The 20458-nt window shown below is 55.6% G+C and overlaps 1 protein-coding gene across 2 annotated transcripts in view; it reads right to left on the reverse strand.

Moving 5' to 3' along the window:
- The window catches only part of ITGA5 (integrin subunit alpha 5), a 108252-nt gene extending 91712 nt beyond the window's left edge, over nt 1-16540 (reverse strand). Inside the window, exons 1-25 of one of the 2 annotated variants that reach the window (XM_081821771.1) lie at nt 16110-16540; nt 9827-9957; nt 8342-8454; nt 8076-8196; nt 7811-7872; nt 7676-7721; nt 7288-7413; nt 7021-7065; nt 6834-6877; nt 5123-5179; nt 4882-4934; nt 4368-4576; nt 3893-4084; nt 3620-3665; nt 3338-3439; nt 3089-3144; nt 2799-2953; nt 2383-2520; nt 2183-2250; nt 1244-1394; nt 1067-1159; nt 841-920; nt 650-730; nt 439-544; nt 80-232 (exon numbers count right to left, since the gene is read on the reverse strand). In XM_081821771.1, the coding sequence (XP_081677897.1) occupies nt 80-232; nt 439-544; nt 650-730; nt 841-920; nt 1067-1159; nt 1244-1394; nt 2183-2250; nt 2383-2520; nt 2799-2953; nt 3089-3144; nt 3338-3439; nt 3620-3665; nt 3893-4084; nt 4368-4576; nt 4882-4934; nt 5123-5179; nt 6834-6877; nt 7021-7065; nt 7288-7413; nt 7676-7721; nt 7811-7872; nt 8076-8196; nt 8342-8454; nt 9827-9957; nt 16110-16483 (2802 nt within the window). In that variant the 5' untranslated portion in view covers nt 16484-16540. The remainder of the gene's footprint in view (nt 1-79; nt 233-438; nt 545-649; nt 731-840; nt 921-1066; nt 1160-1243; nt 1395-2182; nt 2251-2382; nt 2521-2798; nt 2954-3088; nt 3145-3337; nt 3440-3619; nt 3666-3892; nt 4085-4367; nt 4577-4881; nt 4935-5122; nt 5180-6833; nt 6878-7020; nt 7066-7287; nt 7414-7675; nt 7722-7810; nt 7873-8075; nt 8197-8341; nt 8455-9826; nt 9958-16109) is intronic. The other variant, XM_006728714.3, reaches the window with a different exon arrangement.
- Between the last annotated feature and the right edge of the window lie 3918 nt (nt 16541-20458).

Genomic DNA, 20458 nt, shown 5'->3' on the forward strand with positions numbered 1-20458 from the left:
CTCTTCCAGGCCTCCAGTGACCTTCCCTAACCTCCCCAGCTGTGGGCCCTCCTCCCATATCAGTCTCCAGGCCTCTCACCTCCAGGTTCTGTGGGTTAGGGGGGTGACTGGTGGTGCAGTTGCCAAGTCCTGTCACCCTGGTCATGTAGAAAAGCTGCTGACCTTCCAGAGTCCGGGGACAGCTGAGCTCCAGCATGCCCTGGCTAATGGAGCTGGGGCCCTGGTTGATGAGCTGAGGAGAGGGGAACACAACCATCCTGAGAAGGAGGGAGGGCTTCTGCCCTCCTGAGACCATGGGTCACCATGGCCCAATATCCCCTGCTGCATGTCTCCTATCTCAGAGGCGAAGGAGGAAATCAATAGGCGAAGACGAAATCCTCTCTAGCCCCTCCACTCCCAGCAGCCTGCCCTGAACCGAGCCCGTCTACCATTCCTCACCTCATAGACATGGTGGACAGCAGGGCCCACGTCTCCCTCCTCCTGAGGTTGGTCTCGGGGACGCCAGTCACTCACTGGGAATAGCACTGCCTCAGGTTTGGAGACACTAAGGAGGAGGGTGGTTTAGAGGACAGTGGAAGGGATCCTCTATGGATCCTTTCCTAGAAGTGTCTCCCCTCCCAGAAAGGCCCCAGTTTGCCTGGGCACTTACCCATTAAGGGAGACCTGGGCATGAGCCTCCACTGAGAGCCGGAAGGAAACCACTTCGCTTTGTGAGTTGTTGAGATTCTTACTGAAGGATGGAGGAGAGACTGAGGCAGTGCTGGAGCCCAGGCAGGGAGAATGCCCCCCTGCACCAGGCTCCACCCCACCCAGCCTCCCCCCCCGCCCCCAACTCCCTACCTGAGAATCTGGAAGTCAAACTGGATGGTTTTCTTTGTGTCCCGGAGGTGAGGGACTGTGAACCGAAGTCCACCCCAGATCTGTGGGGCAAGGAGGGAGGACAAAGGAGCCTGTTAGACTGGGCATTTGCCTCACCCCAATTCCAGCCCCCTTCCCTATTCCACAGCTGTGCTCTGGACAGGCTGGTCACTGCCCTCTCGGCTCCTCTCTCCTGTGCCAGACTTACACTCGCTCCTGCCTTCATGGGGTTGCCCAGGTCACACACCAGCAGGCGGCTCTGGTTCACAGCAGAGTAGTCACAACTCAGGCTGGAGAAGTTCTGGAGGTGGGGTGGGTATGGGTAAGGTTTTGGTGCCCCTCTGGTGGGTCCCCTCCCAAGCCAAGCCTGAGAGTCCCCTCTCACCCCTGGGTTTCTGACGAGTCCGGAGTACTCAGCCTCTGCAGGGGCTGTGACCCGAAGCTCGGCCTCATAGGCACCGCCCTCACCCACATTCTGGGCATGGAAAGTTAGGTTCAGGGAGTTCTTGTCACCCAGGTACACGTGGTTCTGCTCCCTGGAGGGGCAACACAGGGTAAGGGACACTGGGAAATTAATCCCCAAACCAGGACAATGAGCCATAATAATAATACAATAATAATAGGTACCATTTACTGAGTTCCAACTCTATGGATAACTAGGCCAGATGATTTATTTTATTTTATTTTATTTTTTAAAGATTTCATTTATTTGACAGAGAGACAGCGAGAGAGGGAAGACAGCAGGGGGAGTAGGAGAGGGAGAAGCAGGCTTCCGGCGGAGCGTGGGAGCGGGGAGCCTGATGCGGGGCTCGATCCCAGGATTCTGGGATCATGACCTGAGCCAAAGGCAGACGCTTAATGGCTGAGCCACCCAGACGCCCCGATTTATTTTTTTTAATATTTTATTTGTTTATTTGTCAGAGAGAGAGAGCACAACCAGGGGGAGTGGCAGGCAGAGGGAGAAGCAGACTCCCCGCTGAGGAAGGAGCCCGAGGTGGGACTTGATTCTAGGACCCTGGGATCATGACCTGAGCCAAAGGCAGATGCTTAACCAACTGAGCCACCCAGGCGCCCCCCTAGCCAGATGCTTTATGTAGATTATTTCACTTAGTCCTTCCAAAAAGGCTGAGAAATTGATGCTATCATTCCTACTCTACAGATGAAGCTGAAGCTCAGAGAAGCTGAATAACTTCCTAAGGTCACACAGCTTGCTAGTATGTCCCTAGTCTATCTTTTCAGGTGCCAGGTGCTTCCAAACTCCACATGTCCTGCTATGAGATCTTAGCATCTGGAATCCCCCAGCTTGACGTTGGCCTACACTTACCCAAACACTTCCAGCTGTAGATCCGGCACACAGATGTTGTCTTCTCCACAGTCCAGCAAGATCTGAGCCTGGGGAGCAAGATAGCTTTGAGAGGGGGAGTTTAGACCTCCTCCTGGGCTGAAGGGTCCCCCCTCCAGGGCCCTGCCCTGGGTGCCCAGGGTTCTCTTCTCCTGGGTCTCATCTCCCACCCCTCTCCTCACCTTGTCCTCTATGCGGCTCTTGCTCTGGTAATGTAAGACTGGCCGGAGGCCATGGCTGTCCACAGGGGATTGAGGGTCCAGGGAGAAGTTGAGGGCGATATGAATCGGGGAGAGCTTGTCTCGGAACTCTGACTCATTCTGGGGGGTGGGGGAGAGAGTTCTCTGTGTCAGGGGACACATCTCTCTTTGTCCACTCAGGGCCCTCAAGAATCCAGGTGCCCAAATTTGACCATTCTCTTTACTTCCGAGGCCCCAACAGCCTGGTGCCCAGTTCCTCAGACAGAAGGGCCCCTTTCCTCAGCCCACAAGGTCCCAAGCCTCTCTGGGATCTCCCAATCTCTTTTCTTTCAAGACGGGCCCCAGTTCTATGTGACACCCTCCCTAGGCCAGTCTGTTCTCTGCCCTTGGGGCCATACCCTGAGGTAGATCTTCATCTCTCTGCAGTCCTCCCGAGCCCCATTCTGGATGAGCAGGGTCTGGGTCAGGGTCGCCTGTCTGGAGGCCAGGAATAGCGCCCGCCGTACACCCCCCTTCTGCTTCTGCCAGTCCAACTGGAGCTCCACTGTGAAGCCTGCAGCCAGGAACATATGTTCAGGAGAATCTGTCTCTCCCTCCTAACCTATTCAGAGAGAAGGGAGGTGCCAAAGTCCCCGGCCCCTCCATTCCCCTATCCCAAGGCCTACGAGATTCAGGCAGTCTCCCTCACCAATGGAGTCAGGAACGTGTTTTCCGGAAGCATTGAGGCAGAAGCTAAGGTTGATGCTGGAGGAAGACCAAGAGGAAAGCTGGTGTATCCAATGAACAGGCATCCTATCCTCTACCTACCTCCCAGACAGACCCGGACTGGGACACCCGCATTTGTCCCCTACCACAGACCTGGTTTCTCTGCCCACTCCCAGGCACAGACTGAGGTATTTCAGACTCCTTCCCTGTCACCTCCTGGGCCCCAGCTCACCAAGCCACAGGGTTCCCCTCCAAGCTGCAGCTGCGCTCCTCTGGGTTGAACATGGCAGGGAAGATGGTGAGGGAGGCACTGGTAGAGACAATGGGGCGGCCCCTGCCAAGAGTGGATATGGGGTCAACAGAACTAAGACTTTGCTGGAATCCGGGCACAGGAAGCTGATGTGCAAGCCCCAGGAAGCCAGTGTCCTTTGCACACTTTCCCAACCTCAGCCCTATTGAGAAATTCCCCAGTTCCTACTTTTCTTTTCCCAGGCTGCCCCCCTCGAATTCATACCTGTACACCACAGCCTTGTCCACACCGAAGGACCCCACAATCAGATCTGCAAGAAGTCAAGAAACTACCCCTTACAGCAAGCCCCAAATCGAGACCATTCCTTCCTAAACCTCTTCTAGGTCATTGCGCAAAGGAGGCAAAAGTGAGGGAACAGCGCCATCTGGTGGCATTATTCTAGAACTGTACCCAGGAGCTCCGGAAAGTGCAGAGGAGGGGGGAGGGGTCTGTGACCTGGAGAATTCTAAGGTGAAAGGGGCCTCAGCCACTACTCACCAGGGTATCCGTTGCCATCCAGGTCTCGGCCTCCTCGAAGCGCAGAGCCAAAGAAGTCCGGCGTGTGGCCAGCTGCCCACAGGGGCAGCAGAACCTGGGACGGCTTAGAGCCCAGCCCCCCTGGACCCCCAGGGAATATAAACACTACTCCCTGCTGGGTCTCTCCACCAAAGGGAGCTCCAATGGCTACATCTGCAAGACACACAACCCACACCAGTCAGAGGGCCGGGAATGCAGGAGTCTGAATCTCTACCACCAGATCCCAGAACCCAGGATCCTCTCTTTCCCATCTGTCATTCCCAGTTTTCTAATCTCTTCAAGTCCCAAGACCTAAACATCAGGATTAAAGTTTACACAACCTCCTTGGGGAGTCACTGGGGGTCTGGGTATCTTTGCTGACAGCCACCGTCTCCCCAAATTCCTTCTGACTCAGGCCCCAGAGTCCTCCTCAGCTCCTGGGCCCCATGGCACTTACCATTGTAGCCATCCTGGTCCAAGTCCCCCAGGGGGGTCAAGGAGCTGCCAAATCGGCCAAACTCATCATGGCCGGTGAGGGTCAGGGCCGGTGTGGGCTCCATGCCAGTTGGGTGCTGCAGGTAGACATAGACCCTGCCCACCTCCTGAGGCCGCCCATCAGCGGTCCGCTCCATGAGCAGAGGTGCCCCCACCAGCAAGTCATCCAGCCTGAGGGGAGGGGGGAAAACCTAGGTGTCCTGATACCCTGCCTTGCCACCTCCCCTCCCCAGTCCCACTGCCAGGAAATCCCAGGCATCCTGGATCCCAGGCTCCCTCCCACCCAACCGAGAACACTTGAGGTCTTTAGCTCTCAGCTCTCTCCTTGCTTCTGAGCAAGGGGAAGGCAGGCACTGGGGGAGAATCCAGAGAAAAAGCCTGGAGAAAAACCTTCCTTGTATTTATCGGTCCCAGTCCCACTCTTCAGTCCTGTATCTGGGAAGGGCATCGCGTTGTGCCTCTTTCCCACTACTCACCCGTCCCCGTTGATGTCTGTGGCAGCCACTGCATAGCCGAAGTAGGAGGCCATCTGAGGTGGGGGGCGACAAAGTCAGCATTGGGTCAGAACTAGGGGGTCACTCAACGGGATCAACAGGGACTGTTGGGGGAGGTCAGAGACTCCAGGGAGCCTGAGAAGTTGGGCTGAGCTTACTGGGTTAGGGCTGGGACTTGGTTGGCAGAGGGCCAAGCTGGGTCGTGTGTGGGGGGTGTCCTCACCTGTTCCCCTGAGAAGTTGTAGAGGGATCGGATGTCTGAGCCATTAAGGATGGTGACCTGGGGATGACGAGGTAACACCCATTGGTCGTGGACTCCCAGACCATCCCATGGGTGGAGGACAAATGGGTATGGGATTCCCCGGGGGGGAGGCATTTGTTAGAGACAGACCACTTGTCTCCTGATTCCCTCCAGACTTTGCTTTCATGTTCCCATCTCTATGCCAGGTGGCTCCATTACATGGCAACGTCACTAGTTTTCTCCGTATCACTGATCAACTACTGACGGATTTTATATTTATCTGTCCATTGTTCATCTCTACCCACTAGAATGTAAGATCAGTGCGGGCAGGAGTTTGGGTTTTCTTTGCTCTCGCCCCAGAGCCTGAAGCAGTGCTTCTGTGGTGCAGCAGACAATAATCATTAGTTGAATGATGAATGCACGCTGAGACCTCAGTCATTCCTCATCCCCCAGCCCTCCCAAACCACCAACACTCCTGGCTCCCCTCTGTCCGCCCTTAGCCACTGGCCCTTGACTCCTTGCCCTCTTCCTCACTCTCGCTATTACTCTGGTGTGAGTCCTCTCCCAGGACTGTGGGAGGGACCCCTGGCTGCCCCCCCGCCCCCCCCCACCGCCTCTCGGCACCCTGCCTCTACTGCAGCAGATGGACTGATGGTCCCAGAGCGGATCCAGGAGGGACACTTCTGGCTTGGAAATCCACAGGGATTCCCTGGAGCCATTGTCAAATTCTCAACTTCTTGGCCTCTTCTGAGGCCCTGGAGAATCTGGCCCCAACCTGTTTTTCTTCAACCTTTCCTTATTCTCCTCATCCTCAATCAGCCCACGAGTCTGCTACAATGGCCTGACTTTCCTCTTCTTCCATGCTTTTCATGCTCCTGTCCCAGATGCCCTCTTGCCTCGTCTCCAAGGATCCTTCATAGAACCTTCTCTGATCCGTTCGTTCCTCCACTAATCTGCTATATCCTTTTTTTTTTTTTAGGAATTTATTTATTTATTTGAGAGAGAGAGCACAAGCTGGGGGAGCAGCAGAGGGAGAGGGAGAAGCAGGCTCCCCGCCGAGCAGGGAACCCGATTTGGGGCTCGATCCCAAGACCGTGGGATCATGAATGGGCAGAGCCTACTGCACCGAGGGGTACAGGAAGTTGCCGCACCTGAGATTATAACTGTACCTGTGTCTTATCTTACATCTTCGATTAGAAGCACCTTATGAGATGGGGTACAGTGTCTTATTCATCTTCTCATCTCTTACCTTGCCTTAATAAACGCTGTCAATTGAATGAACTCTTGTGGCATTCTTATCTATGTCCTTTTTAAAGCACTTGTCAGGGTCTAATAATAATAGCTACCAGTTGTACACTGCCTAAGAGTTCACTAAGTACTTTCACCGGCATTATTTCATTTCATCCTTACAAGAGCCTTGTGAGGTCAGAACTATTATTATCCCATTATACAGAGAAGAATGAGGCTCAGAGAGGCTAAGTAGGTTTAAGGATTTTATGGAATGAAGTGGGGTATGAATAAATAACAGAATGATTCATCCAGAGTAAGCGCCAGTACTTGAACCCAGGTCTGCCTCCCAAGCCTGTGTTCTGATCCACTTTTTGAACCCTCACAAACTGCCGTGCATGGTTCTTTGTGATTAGCCAGGGGAAGAGAAGGGAAGGGAGGGAGGGAGGGTCAAGCTTCGTCTTACATAACCATAGGTGAGGTTCCCTTTGGGTACACCAGCAATAAAGTCTGCAAAGAGAAGAGAAAGTTGTGGGTTAGGCGTGGGGAAAGGGGCATCAGACCAGAATGGGGTCTCGGTTCCTGTGGCCCCAGGTCCTGGGTCTCCTCCATCCATCCCTCTCCCTTGGCCCCAGCCTGGGGGACACACTCACCTTCTGTGTCGTCACCACTGAATTCACCCACAGCCACAGAGTATCCTGGGGACAGGGTGAGTGGATATTAGTATTCCTGTGGGGACCCCTCTGCTGTGGCCCATCCTCCAGTTTCTTCCCCACCCCTACTGGGCCTTCATATGCAGCCTGCACACAAGTATGGCAGAGGGACTGGGGATGCCTGAGTGGGAGAAGAGAAGTGGGGGGAGTTGGGGCAAGAGTACCTGAGGTTCTCTCCCTGTAGACCCCTCCCCATCGCTCACTCACCCAGGTAGCTGTCATCGTAAATGGAACTGGCCTGGCGGGTCTGCAGCTGCCCCTGCACCAGGTTGATCAGGTACTCAGGGTAATAGGATTCTGCAATCTGTTCCTGGGTGGCAGACAGGATCTGGCCTGGGGAAGGGGACGAGGAGTTGGATGGACGGAGGAGGAAGTGGCAGGGAGGGGGGCACTGGGAGCCGACGGGGTGGCATTGCAGAAGTCTGGTTCAGGGAAGAGAAGCTTGTGGAGGGTGGAGGAAAAGGATATATACATCTAAGGAAGAGAGAGGAGAATCGGGATGGGGGCAGAAGAGGGAAGGATGGTGATCTCAGGCGGGAAGAGGGATGAGGGGCTGTGTGCCAGGGGACAAAGAGACAGCAGAGGAAGGACTTACCTTGCCAGAAATAGCTCCCTGGTCCACCCAGGACCACACGCCCAGTCTATAGGGGGAAGGAGAGGAGTCCACATCTGGTCCCGACTCCCGTGTGACGCCACCCACAGCCACTTCCCTCCCAGACCACCCTCTCACCTTGGTGAACTCAGCACTGAAGCCCCCTTGGCAGTAACCCTGTCCTGCTGCCCAGCTGAAATCTGTGAGGGGGAGAAGGTGGTGGGAAGAAGCCCAGCACAGATGGGTCTCGCAGGAAAGGAGAGCGAGCTTGGGAGGGAGGAGGGAGGGGGCATCAGAGAAAGGACCTCCCTGGACCTGACAGTGATCAGAAAGGCTAACTGGGGTGGGGTGGGGACTCACAGAGCGAAGGCAGACGTGGGGCGCATGCCCCCTCTTGCCCTACCTGAGCGGCAAGGTGCATACTCCAGAATTCGGGTGAAATTGCCTGTGGAGAGGTAGCAGGTGCCCACGGGGTCACTCAGCGGCTCCTTCTCTGTGCGCCAGCTGTATAGAGGAGCACAGGCCTGGCAAGGCCCGGGAGGAGGGGGCTTCAGGTCAGTCCAACGGGGCCTCTCCTCTCTCCCTCTGTGGGAGAGGGCCTGTGCTGCACTGTATTCAACCACTGCCCATCCCCTAGTCGCCACACCACTGAGCCTGCCGGGCCCTCACCAAGATGGAGGAGCCGTGGGCTCGAACTGTTGCTCCGAACCATTGCAAGGACTTGTACTCCACAGGCTCCTGTCCCTCTGGGCTGGACGCTAAGGACTCCAGGATCCGAGAGCCTTGGAGAAGTGAGAGAGGCAGTCATGCTGGGCTGTGGACGGCTGAGCCCTCGAGCGGCCCTCACCCTTGGCCTGGGAGCTCCCAGGTGCTTGCAAACCTCGAGCCCCATGACTCACTGGGAGGAGTGGGGAAGGGTCTTTAGAGTCTCCTTTGTGCAGCCTGACTCACCCCTACCCCAGACACATGTATGCGCGCGCGCGCGCGCGCACGCGCACACACATGCACAGAACCTAGGCTTTCTAGAGCTGCCTTCCCCTCATCCCCGTGCCTCCTCACCCAGCTGGGACAGGGATGCCTGCGGTAAGGGGGAGGCAGGAGGGTGGTGGGGAAGAAAGGCTATTTCCCTCGAGGGTAGTCCTCTGGCTCCACTTCTCTGTACCTGGGTCTGTGTCTTTAACAGCACCTTGTTCCATCCCCTTTCTTATCTGGGTTTCTGACCCCTTATGTCTCTCTCCCCCTTCATTTGTCTGTCTCCCCAAGTCTTATCTCTGCCCTCTATGGGACGGTTTTTTTCTTTCCTTTGATTCTCATCTTTCAGGTTAAAAAAAAAAAAAAAAGGCAGTCTGTTTCATGATCTTCTCCCTGCCCCTGCCATTGTCTCCATCTTTTTATCTCTCCTCTTTTTGTCCCCTCACCCCAGTCTTTATCTCTGGAGCCAGACTGTTCAAGTTCATGTCCCTTATCCACCATATACTACTAGCTGCATGACCTCGGACAAGTTACTTGACCTCCGTTTCCTCATCTATGAAATGGGGATAATACCTCACCCTGGGGTTGAAAAGATTAAGCAAGTTAAAGTATGCAAAGTGCTCACAACAGTGAGCAAGTGCTCTGAATGTGTCAGCCGTTACTTCTGTCTATCTGTCCGTCCGTCTCCCTGTGCCTCGCTGCCATCCACCTCTGCATCTACTCCAGACCTGGAGCTCCTTGCGGGCAGTAGTTTCATCGCGCCGCAGTCCCCGCAGCACCAGCCCAGTGCCTGCCGTGCACTGTCCGTCACCTAGTCAGTGCTTAGCTGAATGCACTGAAAAGTCTGTGTGACTCTCGCCGTCTTTGTCTGCGTTACTACCCCGGCCTCCCAGAGTCGTGGGTGATTCAGGGGAAATGAGAGCCACATGTTCCTGAATCACGCCCGCCCTCCTTGGGCTGGGCTGCACTGGGAACGCGGTGTGAGTGCCACGGGGAACCGCTGCGCCGCTACCGCGCGGCGCTGGAAGCCAGAGCGCCGGAGCCCGGAGCGCCGGGACGGCACGTGGCCACGGAACCCGGGCCGGCTCCACCCCTCGCTCCGGGCGCCGCTCGGCCCGCCCCCACGCCGCCGCACCACCCCCGGGCCCTTTCTGAGCTGCCCCGCCTACCCGAGGGGGTTACCTTTACTGTCAAATTCAATGGGTGTGCAGCGTACCGGGCTGGCGCCCCAGGGACAGAGGTAGACAGCACCACCCTGCAGCACTCCCGGCTGGCTCGTGTTAGCCTTGGGCGCTCCCACCAGCACGCTGACCCTGTGGAGGGGAAAGGAGAGGTGGTTCGGAAGGACTGCTGGCTCTCCTCCAGTCTCCCCCGGGCTTCTGGGCCAGGGGCTGGCGGGGGGTGGGGTAGATGCCCCCTGGGCTGTATTTAGATCCCAGAAGATGCCACAGATGCCAGAGGCACAGGCTGGAGTCAGGTGGTCCCCATGTGCCGCTGTCACTAACACAACCACCCCCCTCCACCACCTTCCCCTGTTTCTAGAGAGGCGGAACCAGGGTCCGTTCTGGGAAGGGAACAGGAGCCAGAGGGCCTGGACCCCAGCTTCTCCGTCTCCCCTGTGGATTGCCGGGATTGGACACACAGCCCCTGGAGCTCCAGGGTCCTCTCACCTAGCCTCTACCCTCTTGTCCCAAGCCAAAGCCCTTCTCTGGGCCAAGACCCAGGCACCCGGCCGCCCAGCCTTGGGGCGTGTAGGAGGAAAATGTGAGTCTTGGAAATCAGTCAGTAGAAGTGGAGAGAGGAGCTTGGAGGATGGTGAAGACAGATTCCCCTGGGCCTGGGCCTGCCCGCCCCTGGGCTCTGGGGTAGACCTCCCCGTCTTGGCTAGGTTTCTGCTCAGCCCCCAACCCCTTCCCCACACACCATCCCTAGGAGTCTGAATTCAGATCTTGCTCTACTGGGTCTTGATTCCGAACATGTTGCTTTGAGACAATGAGGAGAAAGTTGCCTTTGCTGGGGGTCCTATGTAACGGGGTGGTCATGATGAAGGTCCCGGGCAATCTTTCCTGCCTTTGGCTCTGCCTCTACCACAGTCTTTGAGGTCCCTTGGCTCCAAGGCCTCTGTGTAGCCATCAGCCCTGTTGGTTTTCTCCTCCAGGGTCTCCCACAAGGACTGCATCTGGCAGCCTGGGACAACTGGACCCAGCCCCTGGGCCAGTGTCCCTGCCAGCCTGGCCTCTATTCTCCTCCCATATCTGCTCTGGCACTGCTTCTCAATCTCTCTGTCTCTTTGCCCCTGTGACTACTTGCCTTCTTCGTTTCGGTTTTTTGAGTCCTCTGTCTCTCTCTCCATCTCAGATCTTGGGCTCTTCCATCTCTACTGGTTTCTGGCCTCTTTTAGCTTTCAACATTCCCTGTACCATCTCTTCCCTGATATTTGGGTATGTTCCCTAGCCTTCCTTACCAGGAAAGAGCCCAAGTGGATAAGTATGGTAGAGGTCCCAAAAGCTAGGGGTGTCTTCCAAGAGGACCAGGTGGGGCAGGGGTGAGAGGGGTGGGGTTCAAGAGGAACAGGAGATGGGGAGAATAAGGTGGCAGGGTCACGGGACTGAAGTGGGGAGTGTGGAGTGGGCAGGGAGGGCCGGAGGATGAGAACAGAGGAGGGAGAAGGCAGGGTCCAGAGGAATAGGAGGGGGCCAGGGAGGGAGAGTTCCTGGAGTGAAGGGGGGTGGGGTGTGAGCCCTGGTTACCCTGGGGACAGGAAATGTTTACTGCCTGTGGCTTCCTGTCTGTTTCCAACCTCTCACTTCTCCGTTTGTCTCCCACCCGCTGGCCGGGCCCCACCCCTCTCACTCAGGCATTACATCCAGTTGGGGGGTGGGAGCTGGCTACTTGGAAGGCACAGTGACAGTCAGTTGCCAGGCCCAGTAGGTGAGGCTGGTGGGGGGCAGAGGTTGCACTGTCCCAGGACTGGGTGAGGAGAGAGGGGTGCAAGCATCCCTTAGCAGGCGCAGCTCCAGACTATAGCTGTGGAACAGGAGGCAGTGAAAAGAGCACTGGACTAGGAGTCAGGAGCTCCGGGTCAGGCTCTAGCTCAGTGTGGGCTTGGGCGATATACCCTTTCCCTCTCTCTCTAGGTGAAGAGGTTGAACAGTTTACCTGAAAGTCTCCTGGAGCTCTGATATTCCATTTCCAGGAGAGCACAAGGCGGCAGCCAAGACACCCTGCTCCCACTCCCAGTTTTCCAACACCCCCTGCTCTGGATGACGAACTGAGCCCGAGGGCTCTTAGGATGGCTTGGAGAAGAAGCTTGGAGTTTGGCAGGGTTGGAAGGTGAGTGAGGCCTTACAAAGCCTGTGAAGCCCACAGACTCATGGGCTGGGGGGCATATACGTTGTGGCTGTGCAAGATCAGGAGATCTGGCAAGCAGTCAAGGGACCCAGACCCAGACCCCCACCCCGTGACTGATACCTGCGGTTGCAGTGGCCCTTGCATCCCAATAAATAGCGCCCTCCCCCATGTGCCAAGCAAAGTGCCTGGTGTCAGGGTAGCCCCATCACATAGTTTATCCTTGTTCCCCCACTCCTAGTTCTTGCTTCCTAAATCCTGCAGCAGTTGGGCCCTCTTAGGGGTCCACGAAGGTAACAATGGAGGGACCTTGGGCTATTTTCAGTATTTCAGAAAGCCTAATGGAAATCATGCATTCACCTGATAAGGTGGCTGGGCTAATTAAAACCTCAAGTGTATTTGCTTTTGGCTAAAATGATATCAACATTTGGGGAAGCTGGTTATCACGTATTGGTCAGAAGCTCTGATTGGCAGCTATAGCTGTCTTCTTGTTCTAACTTCTAGTTGATAAAAAACAGGAAAAAGGAATTAATTATGCCTTACTAAATGCAGTTTGGCAGATAAACTCTTCTAAAATGTGGAGTTCACGGGAAGAAATAATTGCCATAATTACTTTTGAAGCCTCAGCTCCCCGAAATTCTAGAGTTGGCTCATGGAGACACAGGCTACCACAGCTTCGAGGCGCCACTAGTTTGACGACTGTCCCGTAGATGCCTCAGGCCAGCCACATGGACGTTTGGGGAGGCCCATTTGGTCCTGACAGTCCTCCCCATCTTCTTTTAGAGCAACTTCTTTTCCCGGTTTTATATAGAATGCCCTGGTAAGCCATCGTTTGAATTTAAACAAAAATAAAGGAAATAAAGAAAAAGCTTTACTTAAAAAATTGCTGACCTGGTCTCATGTTCTCATTTTACAGATGGGAAAACTAAGTCCCAGAGAGGTTAAGTAACATGTCCAAGGTCACTCAGAATCCTTCCCGACATAAGGACCAGAAGCTAAGAACCCTCTTTCCTAGGCCAGTGTTCTGGTCTACCCTGCTACCAACATATCCGCTTCTCTCCCCTCTCCTATCTCCCCAGCCAGGCTTCTGATTAACCAAATTCCTGTTCAATACATGGTTACTGTTTGACTCTGTTGGCCTGGCAAGGTCGGGGGTGGGGAGTAGCAAGTGGACCAGGGCCCAGCTCCTGCAGGTCCTACAGCTGCCCTGGCCAGGTCAGAAGAGGACATTCTAGATCCCCCAGTGTATTCCCAAGAGAAATGCCCGGCTGGCTGGTGGGGAAGAGTCGGCTCCACTTGGGGCAGCGCCGGTACCAGAAGGGAAGGAGGAGCCGGGCTAAGAAGTCTGGATGCCTTTCCAGCTTGTGACCTGGGCCAAGTCACTTCTCTCCAAGCTCTGGATTCTCTCCCCATAAAATGACGGGTTGCCCTTGAATGGTCCCTAAGCCAATTTCTATGATTCCTGAAGTTTCCGTTTATATGTATATATAAAACGACACGATAGCGTTTCCTATATACCCAACGCAAGAGTTTTTGTTAACAATCCAATGGAAAAATTGATAGGACAGCGCTAAGGAATGTGAAGGACCATTATTACTATCACTACTCTAAACAAATACTAAAAGCAAGTAAGAAATGGGGAATAAGTTAGACAAAGAACCAGGTGATATCCAGGGAGGAGAAAACCAGAAATAGAAAACAGCTACCCTGGAAAAATCATGCCTCCCATGTACTGATCACCCTCTCTGGACCAGGTGCTTTTTGTATCTATTGTCTCACTCAGTCCTCAGAACAGCCTCATCCATTAGGTGTCTGATTTTCATGAAACACCATGAAACACGGAGCAAAAGTAACTCGCCCCAGGTCACACAAAGAACAAAGTGGTGGGGCCAGGATGCACCCCCAGCGCTGTCTGACTCAAAGCGTGGCCCTTTCTTACCATGTAACCCCTCTCGGCCTCACCCTGTCCTTTGATGCTGTCTCAGTTCCCCTGTGAGAGATGTTTCAGGGACAACAAGAACACTGAGGCCTGCCCTCTCCACAGATGGCCCCAGGTTGGGAGCTACTTTTGTCCCCTGTGGGCAGGAGGGGGTTGAAGGCCCAGCTGTGGTGGGAGGGAGGTCACTGGCGAGGCGGATTGTTCAGAGTCCTACTCTAAGGGTGTATTGTAAGAGAAAATGAGAGGGGAGGAGTGCAAGCTGGACACCTGGGTTCTCTTGGGAGGAGAGATGAGCAGAGGGGGAGGAGGAGGGATGAGAAGGCTGGGTCCTGGTTGAGAAGACTGCTTTAGAAACTATAGGATCAGCCCAGGGGCCAGACACCTAGGGAATGGGAGTGTGTGAAAATCCAGATGTTTTAAAGGAGTCTTTTAAAAGGGAGACGACACTTTGGCTAGATGGGGGTGGGGGTGGGCTGTGAGGAAGGTTAAGAGCCAGACCACTGGATTTACCCTGATATGGGGCAAGATCCCATCCCCTCCCTGCCTCCCTCTTCTCTACTCCATTAGGGTTGTGGTAAGCAGTTTGAGGGGGCCTGGGGGAGGCCAGGCCTGGCAGAGGCTCCAGGCCAGGGTGATGCAATGGGGTTTGGGCAGGAGGCCAGGGGGGTGGGGTGGGGGTTGGGTGGGGACCTTGAATAGCACAGAACCAACAGCTGGGGCCTAACCATCTTTCTTTTTTCCCATTTCAGACAAAGGAGAAATTTGCTGCCCGCCCCCCCCCCCATTGAATTAGCTAGATTAACCCCTTTTCTCCAAAAACTAAAGAAAATGAGTAGAGCTAAGTTAACTGTATCATGTATAAAAACAGCTCACCTCTGACAGAGGTCCTATCAAACCCCGAGACACTAGGGGTTGGGGTGGTGGTGGTCGGCACCAGTGGAAAGCTCAGAGCCCAGAGACAAGGAGAAGGAGGATTTCCCAGTTATTGTGGAGGATCAGGAATCTGGCAGCTGGGAGTCCCTGGCTTGGCCCAGGAGCAGCTACCTTCTTCTCTTGCTTCCCAACCCCCCACATTTAAACAAATACCCTTGTTCCAATGTTGCCTCAGCTCTAACTCCGGTTTCCCCAAGTCTGTGGGCTCCCCCCCTATCCAGGCACTCAGGGTCGGGTCTGCTTGTCACCCTGCTGAGCTGGGAATAAGGACCCTCCTTTGAGACTTCCCCAGTCCTTGATGTCCTATGTTATGACGCTCTTGGGCCCAGCGAGCCCGCGTCTCCCCAGCTTCCGACCCCAGCCCTGGAGTCCGGTCTCAGTTCAGCTCCAGCCTACAAGCTACAGGAAATCGGCATTTCTCTTCCTCCCAAGAGCTAGAGGAAGAGGGAAACCGCCCACCCCCCTTCACGCGCGCACACACACACCCCTCCCGACACATCCGAGCACCCGCCCTTGGCCAAGCCCGCCCCAGCGCCGGCGCCCCCAGGGCCCGTGTCCCGGGACTCTCCCCAACTTCTCGGGTCCCCTCGTCCGAACGGAGATTGGGGGTGGAGGGCGGAGTAGGAGCCCGAGGAAAAAGGGGAGGGAGCCGCCATCCCCCTCCCGGGTCTTTCCCAGTCTGAGCGGAGGCGGGGGAGGGGAGGATGAAGCTGGTCCCCCTTTAACCTCCGGACCCCCTCAGAGTCCGACTTCCCTCTTGCTACACACAGCTCATTCTGCTTCGACCCGTCTTCCCTCCGCACAATGGCCCTCAGGGGTCCCGAGGTCCCCCAGGGCTCCAAAAAGCCCTTCCCGGCCTCCGCGCCCCCTCTCGCCAGCATCCGCCTCGGGTCCCCGCAGCTCACAGATCTCAGCCAGAGACCCGCTGCTCTCGGTTCGCGCGTCCTCCTTTCCCTTGGCCCCGAGACCCTTGCCCAGACCTCTCCAGCTTCCAGCTTCGTGTCCTCTCCCCACCCCACACATGTCTCCCCACTGATCTCAAACTCCAGGCGCCCACTCCGCGCCGGCCACTGTCCCCTCCCTACTCCCGCGCGGGCCCCCAACTCTAGCGTGGGCCCCCAACTCCAGCCCTAGTCCTTCCAAACTCCGCCTCCCAAACTCAAGCCTTGGTCCCCTCCATACTCCAGCCGCGCCCCCCGTCTCCAGCCCCCACCCCCCATCCCACCGCCAACTCTCCTCACTCACCCGTCTGATCCCGGCCGGTAAAACTCCACCGAGAAGCCGAAGAAGGAGCCCGGGGGCCCAGAGAGCACAGCTGGGGCCTCGGCGTCTAAGTTGAAGCCCCCGACCCTGGGTGGCGGCGGCAGCAGCAGCAGCGGCGGCAGCAGCAGCAGCAGCAGCGGGGGTCGGCGCCGGGGGCCCCAGCGCAGCTGCACGGCGTGGAGAGGGAACCCTGGTGCCCGGCTCCCCATAGCGCCCGCTCTTCCCTGTCCTGGGGCCACCGACCCGGAGCCGCTTCCTAAACCTCCCAGAGGCGAATGACTCAACGCGGGGAGGAGTTTGCCAAACTCCCGGCTGAGCCCTCGCCCCGCCTGCCGGGGGGGCGGGCGGGGGGGCATTCCTGGGTCCTTGGAACGCTGAGCCCGCGCCCCCCACCCCGAAGGGGCGTGGGGGGGCCCCGCACCTCTCCACTCCCCTCTCCCTAGCCCCAGCTGGAGGCCGGTTGTCTGGACTGGGTCAGACGGAGCGGGTTTGGGCTCTTCCCCCTCCTCTCTGCTTTCCCCTCCTTCCTCCCCCTCCTTTCCAGATGTACAACGTAAACGCTCGGAAAAGGAGTCGGAAAAAGGGAGCGGAGAATTTCCTAATGAGGAAAGGAATCACCTCTGGAGGGAGAAGGGAGCCTGTATATGTGTGTGGGGGTCTCCCTCATTCCTTCGGGAAGGAGATTTTGGGGTCTAAAGAGATAGGAGACACCTCTGGCATCTAGCCAACTGGGATTCCCCCTTGCCTTCCGGGGCCACTGGGTGCCTGGGTTCCGGCCAGCTGGATTTGGGATTCAGGAGTTGAGGTACAGAGCGCTCCCAGGCAGCCTGATCTGATGGAGGACCTGCCTGGGGCTCCTCGAGTTCTCCTGCCCCCTCACCCCCTCCCTCCAAGCTGCTAGAATTGAAAACCCAGGAGTTTGGGATCACTCACCAGGTGATTCTGCTCCAGGTCACCCCCTTCTTGGTTGTAGGGTATGGAAACCTCTGTTGAGACCCTCCCTAGAATCTGGCATTTGACCAAGAGCCTGGGAGTGGTTGGGAGGGGGGTGCTTTGGCCCCTCAGTGTCTTCTTGATCAAACTGGCCAGATTCCTACAAACCTGAAGATTTGTAGAGTGGGGTAGGGTGGTGGTGGTGTCTTGCAAAGGGACCCAACCTTTAAGTTCTGGGAGCTGGAACCCAGGACCCTGTTATCCCCTGATCCCCTGTGGATGTAGAGGAAAGGACTCTTTAGCAAGGGAAGGCAGTGACCCCCTGCCCACCCCTTCCCCCAGCCCTGGCTCTGTGTGATGAGATCACCTTTCAGGATTCTAGTCTTTATCTTAGTCTGGGGGAGGGGGACCAAGGGGCCTAGATTCTCTCCTAACCTTTCCTTCCCAACCCCCTTCCTGCCTTTTCTCCCCCAGGACTTCTCCCCTTCCAGAATAATAATCCCCCAAATCAAACGCTGCCCCCTCTCTTCCCCTGGCCCCTGCCCCACTCTGGCCTGGGGGACTCAGAATGGAAGTGCCCAGAATCAATGCTTTTTCCTTCCACACGGAGTCTTCCTCCTCATTCTGCTACTCTCCTTCCTGTCCCAAATCACCCAGCTGTTTTTTTAAAAGCGCCTCTCCAGAGCCAGCTGCAGCCCAGGGGAGAGGCCAGGTGGTCATACTGTGGGGTGATGCTGGCCCCCATCCCACTCTCACATCTGTAGGTCCTGAGCCTTTCTTAGGCGAGGAACCCAAGGAATCTCTGGGTCAGAATCTAAGCATGCCACTGCCTCCAAGGTAACCTCTAGGTGAAAACTGCTCGAACCAAGGGCTGAGAACCCCTTTTGGCGGGAGAGGGGCTGTGGCCTGACTGCTGTACAGCCCAGCAAAGCACAAGTGTATGAACCCAGCTCTCTCGTTTTTTTTTCAGCCCAGGCATAAACTCAGATTTTCCCAGGATTTGGGAGCTTGGGGTGGGGGGTGGGGAGGGGCATAGAGAGGGAGGTGTGTGACTCAGCTCCTCCCAGGAGCCTTGGTGGGGGACAGGGGACAGAGTGTCCTGCCCCAGTCCTCCTCCTCACTCCACACCCCCAGCCTTGGCCAACTCAAACAGGCCCCCTCCCTGTCCATTCCCCACTCCTGTTTATACCGGGAGCCCCTTAGTCATTCTCTGGCTGGCTTTTCTACTCTCCCCAATATCCCTCCTCTCTTGGCTCTCTCTGCCCTTATAAGTCCTCTCTCAGTGGCCCCAACACCTCCTGCCTTTCCTCTCACCATGTCTGCCTTTGCCTGGCTCTGCTTTCCTCTGCTTCCGGGTCAGGCCTGGCTTAGGGTTCCCTCCTAGTTGGAGCTGCTTCTGTATAGCCCTCCAGGTCTGGAAGGTCAGCCTAGGAGGGGCCTAAAAGGTCTGCCAGGAGGGGGTTAATCTAGAGGTTATCAGCCCAACCCTCTCTTTCAGAAGAGGAAATGGGTGTAGACAGATGAAGTGACTTATCCAAGGTCACAGGGCTAGGCAGTCAGTGGTGAGTCTAGAACTTAAGTGTTTTGACTCTAAACCTAATGCCCTTTCTTCTCAGCCAGCTGACCTCTAAATGCTCTGTCTCCTCTCAGCTTTCTCTCTTCTGTGTATCTCTCAGCTTGTCTGGCCCAGCCTGTATGTCTCCAAGTGTCTCTGTTTTGTCTCTCAGATCTGACCTCTCTGGTACCCTCTGTCCCTTCACCGCTCAGTAGGAATGATTTGCTGTGATGACTGACTATTATTAATCACAGTCTGCTTGACGGTGGGGCAGAAGGAGTGAAGGGCAAGGGCAGGACACTCACCAGGCTCCTGCTGTCACCAGCCTGCCCGCCCTGAAGGCTGAAGCCTTAAAACAAGAAGAGGAAATTCTCAGAGATGGTCAGGGTAGAGGTGCAAGTTCTAAAGCCAGGGACCATGCTTAGTTTCAATAGGGTGGGAGAGGGATGAGGAGTATTAATGGTTTATTTCCCATGTGCTATGTGTCTGGTCCTGCACTTGACCTTTAACCTGCCTTTATCCCATTTAATCTTCCCAACTATCCAGCATTTGAATGTACCATATTCCTCATTTTACTGTGAAGAAACTGAGGCCCAACGAGTGAAGCGACTGAGCCAAGATCAACAGAAAGAAAGGGGCTGAGGGGCGCCTGGGTGGCTCAGCCTATAAGCATCTGCCTTCGGCTCAGGTCATGATCTCAGGATCGAGCCCTGCGTGGGGCTCCCTGCTCAGTGGGAAGACTGCTTCTCCCTCCCCCACTCTCCCTGCCTGTGTTCCCTCTCTCGCTGTGTCTCTGTCAAATAAATCAGTAAAATCTTTAAAAAAAAAAAAAAGAAAGAAAGAAAGGGGCCAAGGTAGAATCCAAATTCAATCCCAACTGATAACAAAGTCATTGCTTTTCCCACTGTACTGTCAGTTTAGCCCTCTAAACTGGGCTGGGTTTCTATAGGGGGAAGATTCTGGAGCAGGGATCCTTAACCTAGGTCCACTGTCTGCAGGGTGGGGTGGTGGGAACACTGGGTGCACAATCCATTAGTCCTCTGAAACTGGATGGAAGTTCTTGTGTGTATGCATGTGATTTCTCTGAGGTGAGACCCGGTTGTTTCTTTTAGAGTCTCAAATGCCTGGAAATTCTACGAACACTGAAGCTGGATGTCCTGATTTCAAGGAATAGACTCAAGCCTTGTCAGGTCTGTAAGAAGCCTGGTTGGGTGGTTTGGGCTGAGTGAGGTCTTCATGAAATAAAACTTCCTCACTGGTGGTTGTAGATGTGCTGAGACAGATACCGATCCCCTCAACCCTTGTAGTCTAGGGAGACCTGGAACTGCCAGAAACCCCAGGCTGGTGGCTCTCGCTTACTGTGGGGGACTGTGCAAATACCATGTTCTTAATGTCACTTGATACAAACAAGACTGGGAAAAGCTTGCTGGACAAAGGGGCCAGAGGGGTTAGGTGGTCTGTGGCTCCTGGCTTTGGCCTGGGGGTCCCAATCCCTCTGCCCTGTGGTGGGGTGATGAGTGGGAGTCCTTCTCAGAGAGGGAAAGAAGGGGAGCTGCGGCGGGGTGGGGGGTGGATCTCTGGAAATAGAGTAGGAGCCCAGTTATCCCAGGAGTCTGGGTCCAGAGCCTGCTAACACTGAGACATTGCTCTGAGTGTGTGTATCTAAGAAAGAGTAATTGGAAAGTACAGGAGCAAGCCATCTGAACCCTTGGGCTCTGTCACTGCCCTGACTCAGGTCTCAGCCTAGAGGAACTGATGGCTCCATCATCTGTGAGTCACCACCCACCACCCCCACTCCCTGTCTGGTGGGAAGAACCCCCTCCCCCATGCCCTAGACCTAAAG

The sequence above is a fragment of the Leptonychotes weddellii genome, chromosome 5, assembly GCF_054177405.1.
Source record: "Leptonychotes weddellii isolate Sample4059 chromosome 5, ASM5417740v2, whole genome shotgun sequence".
NCBI classification, from domain to species: Eukaryota; Metazoa; Chordata; class Mammalia; order Carnivora; family Phocidae; genus Leptonychotes; species Leptonychotes weddellii.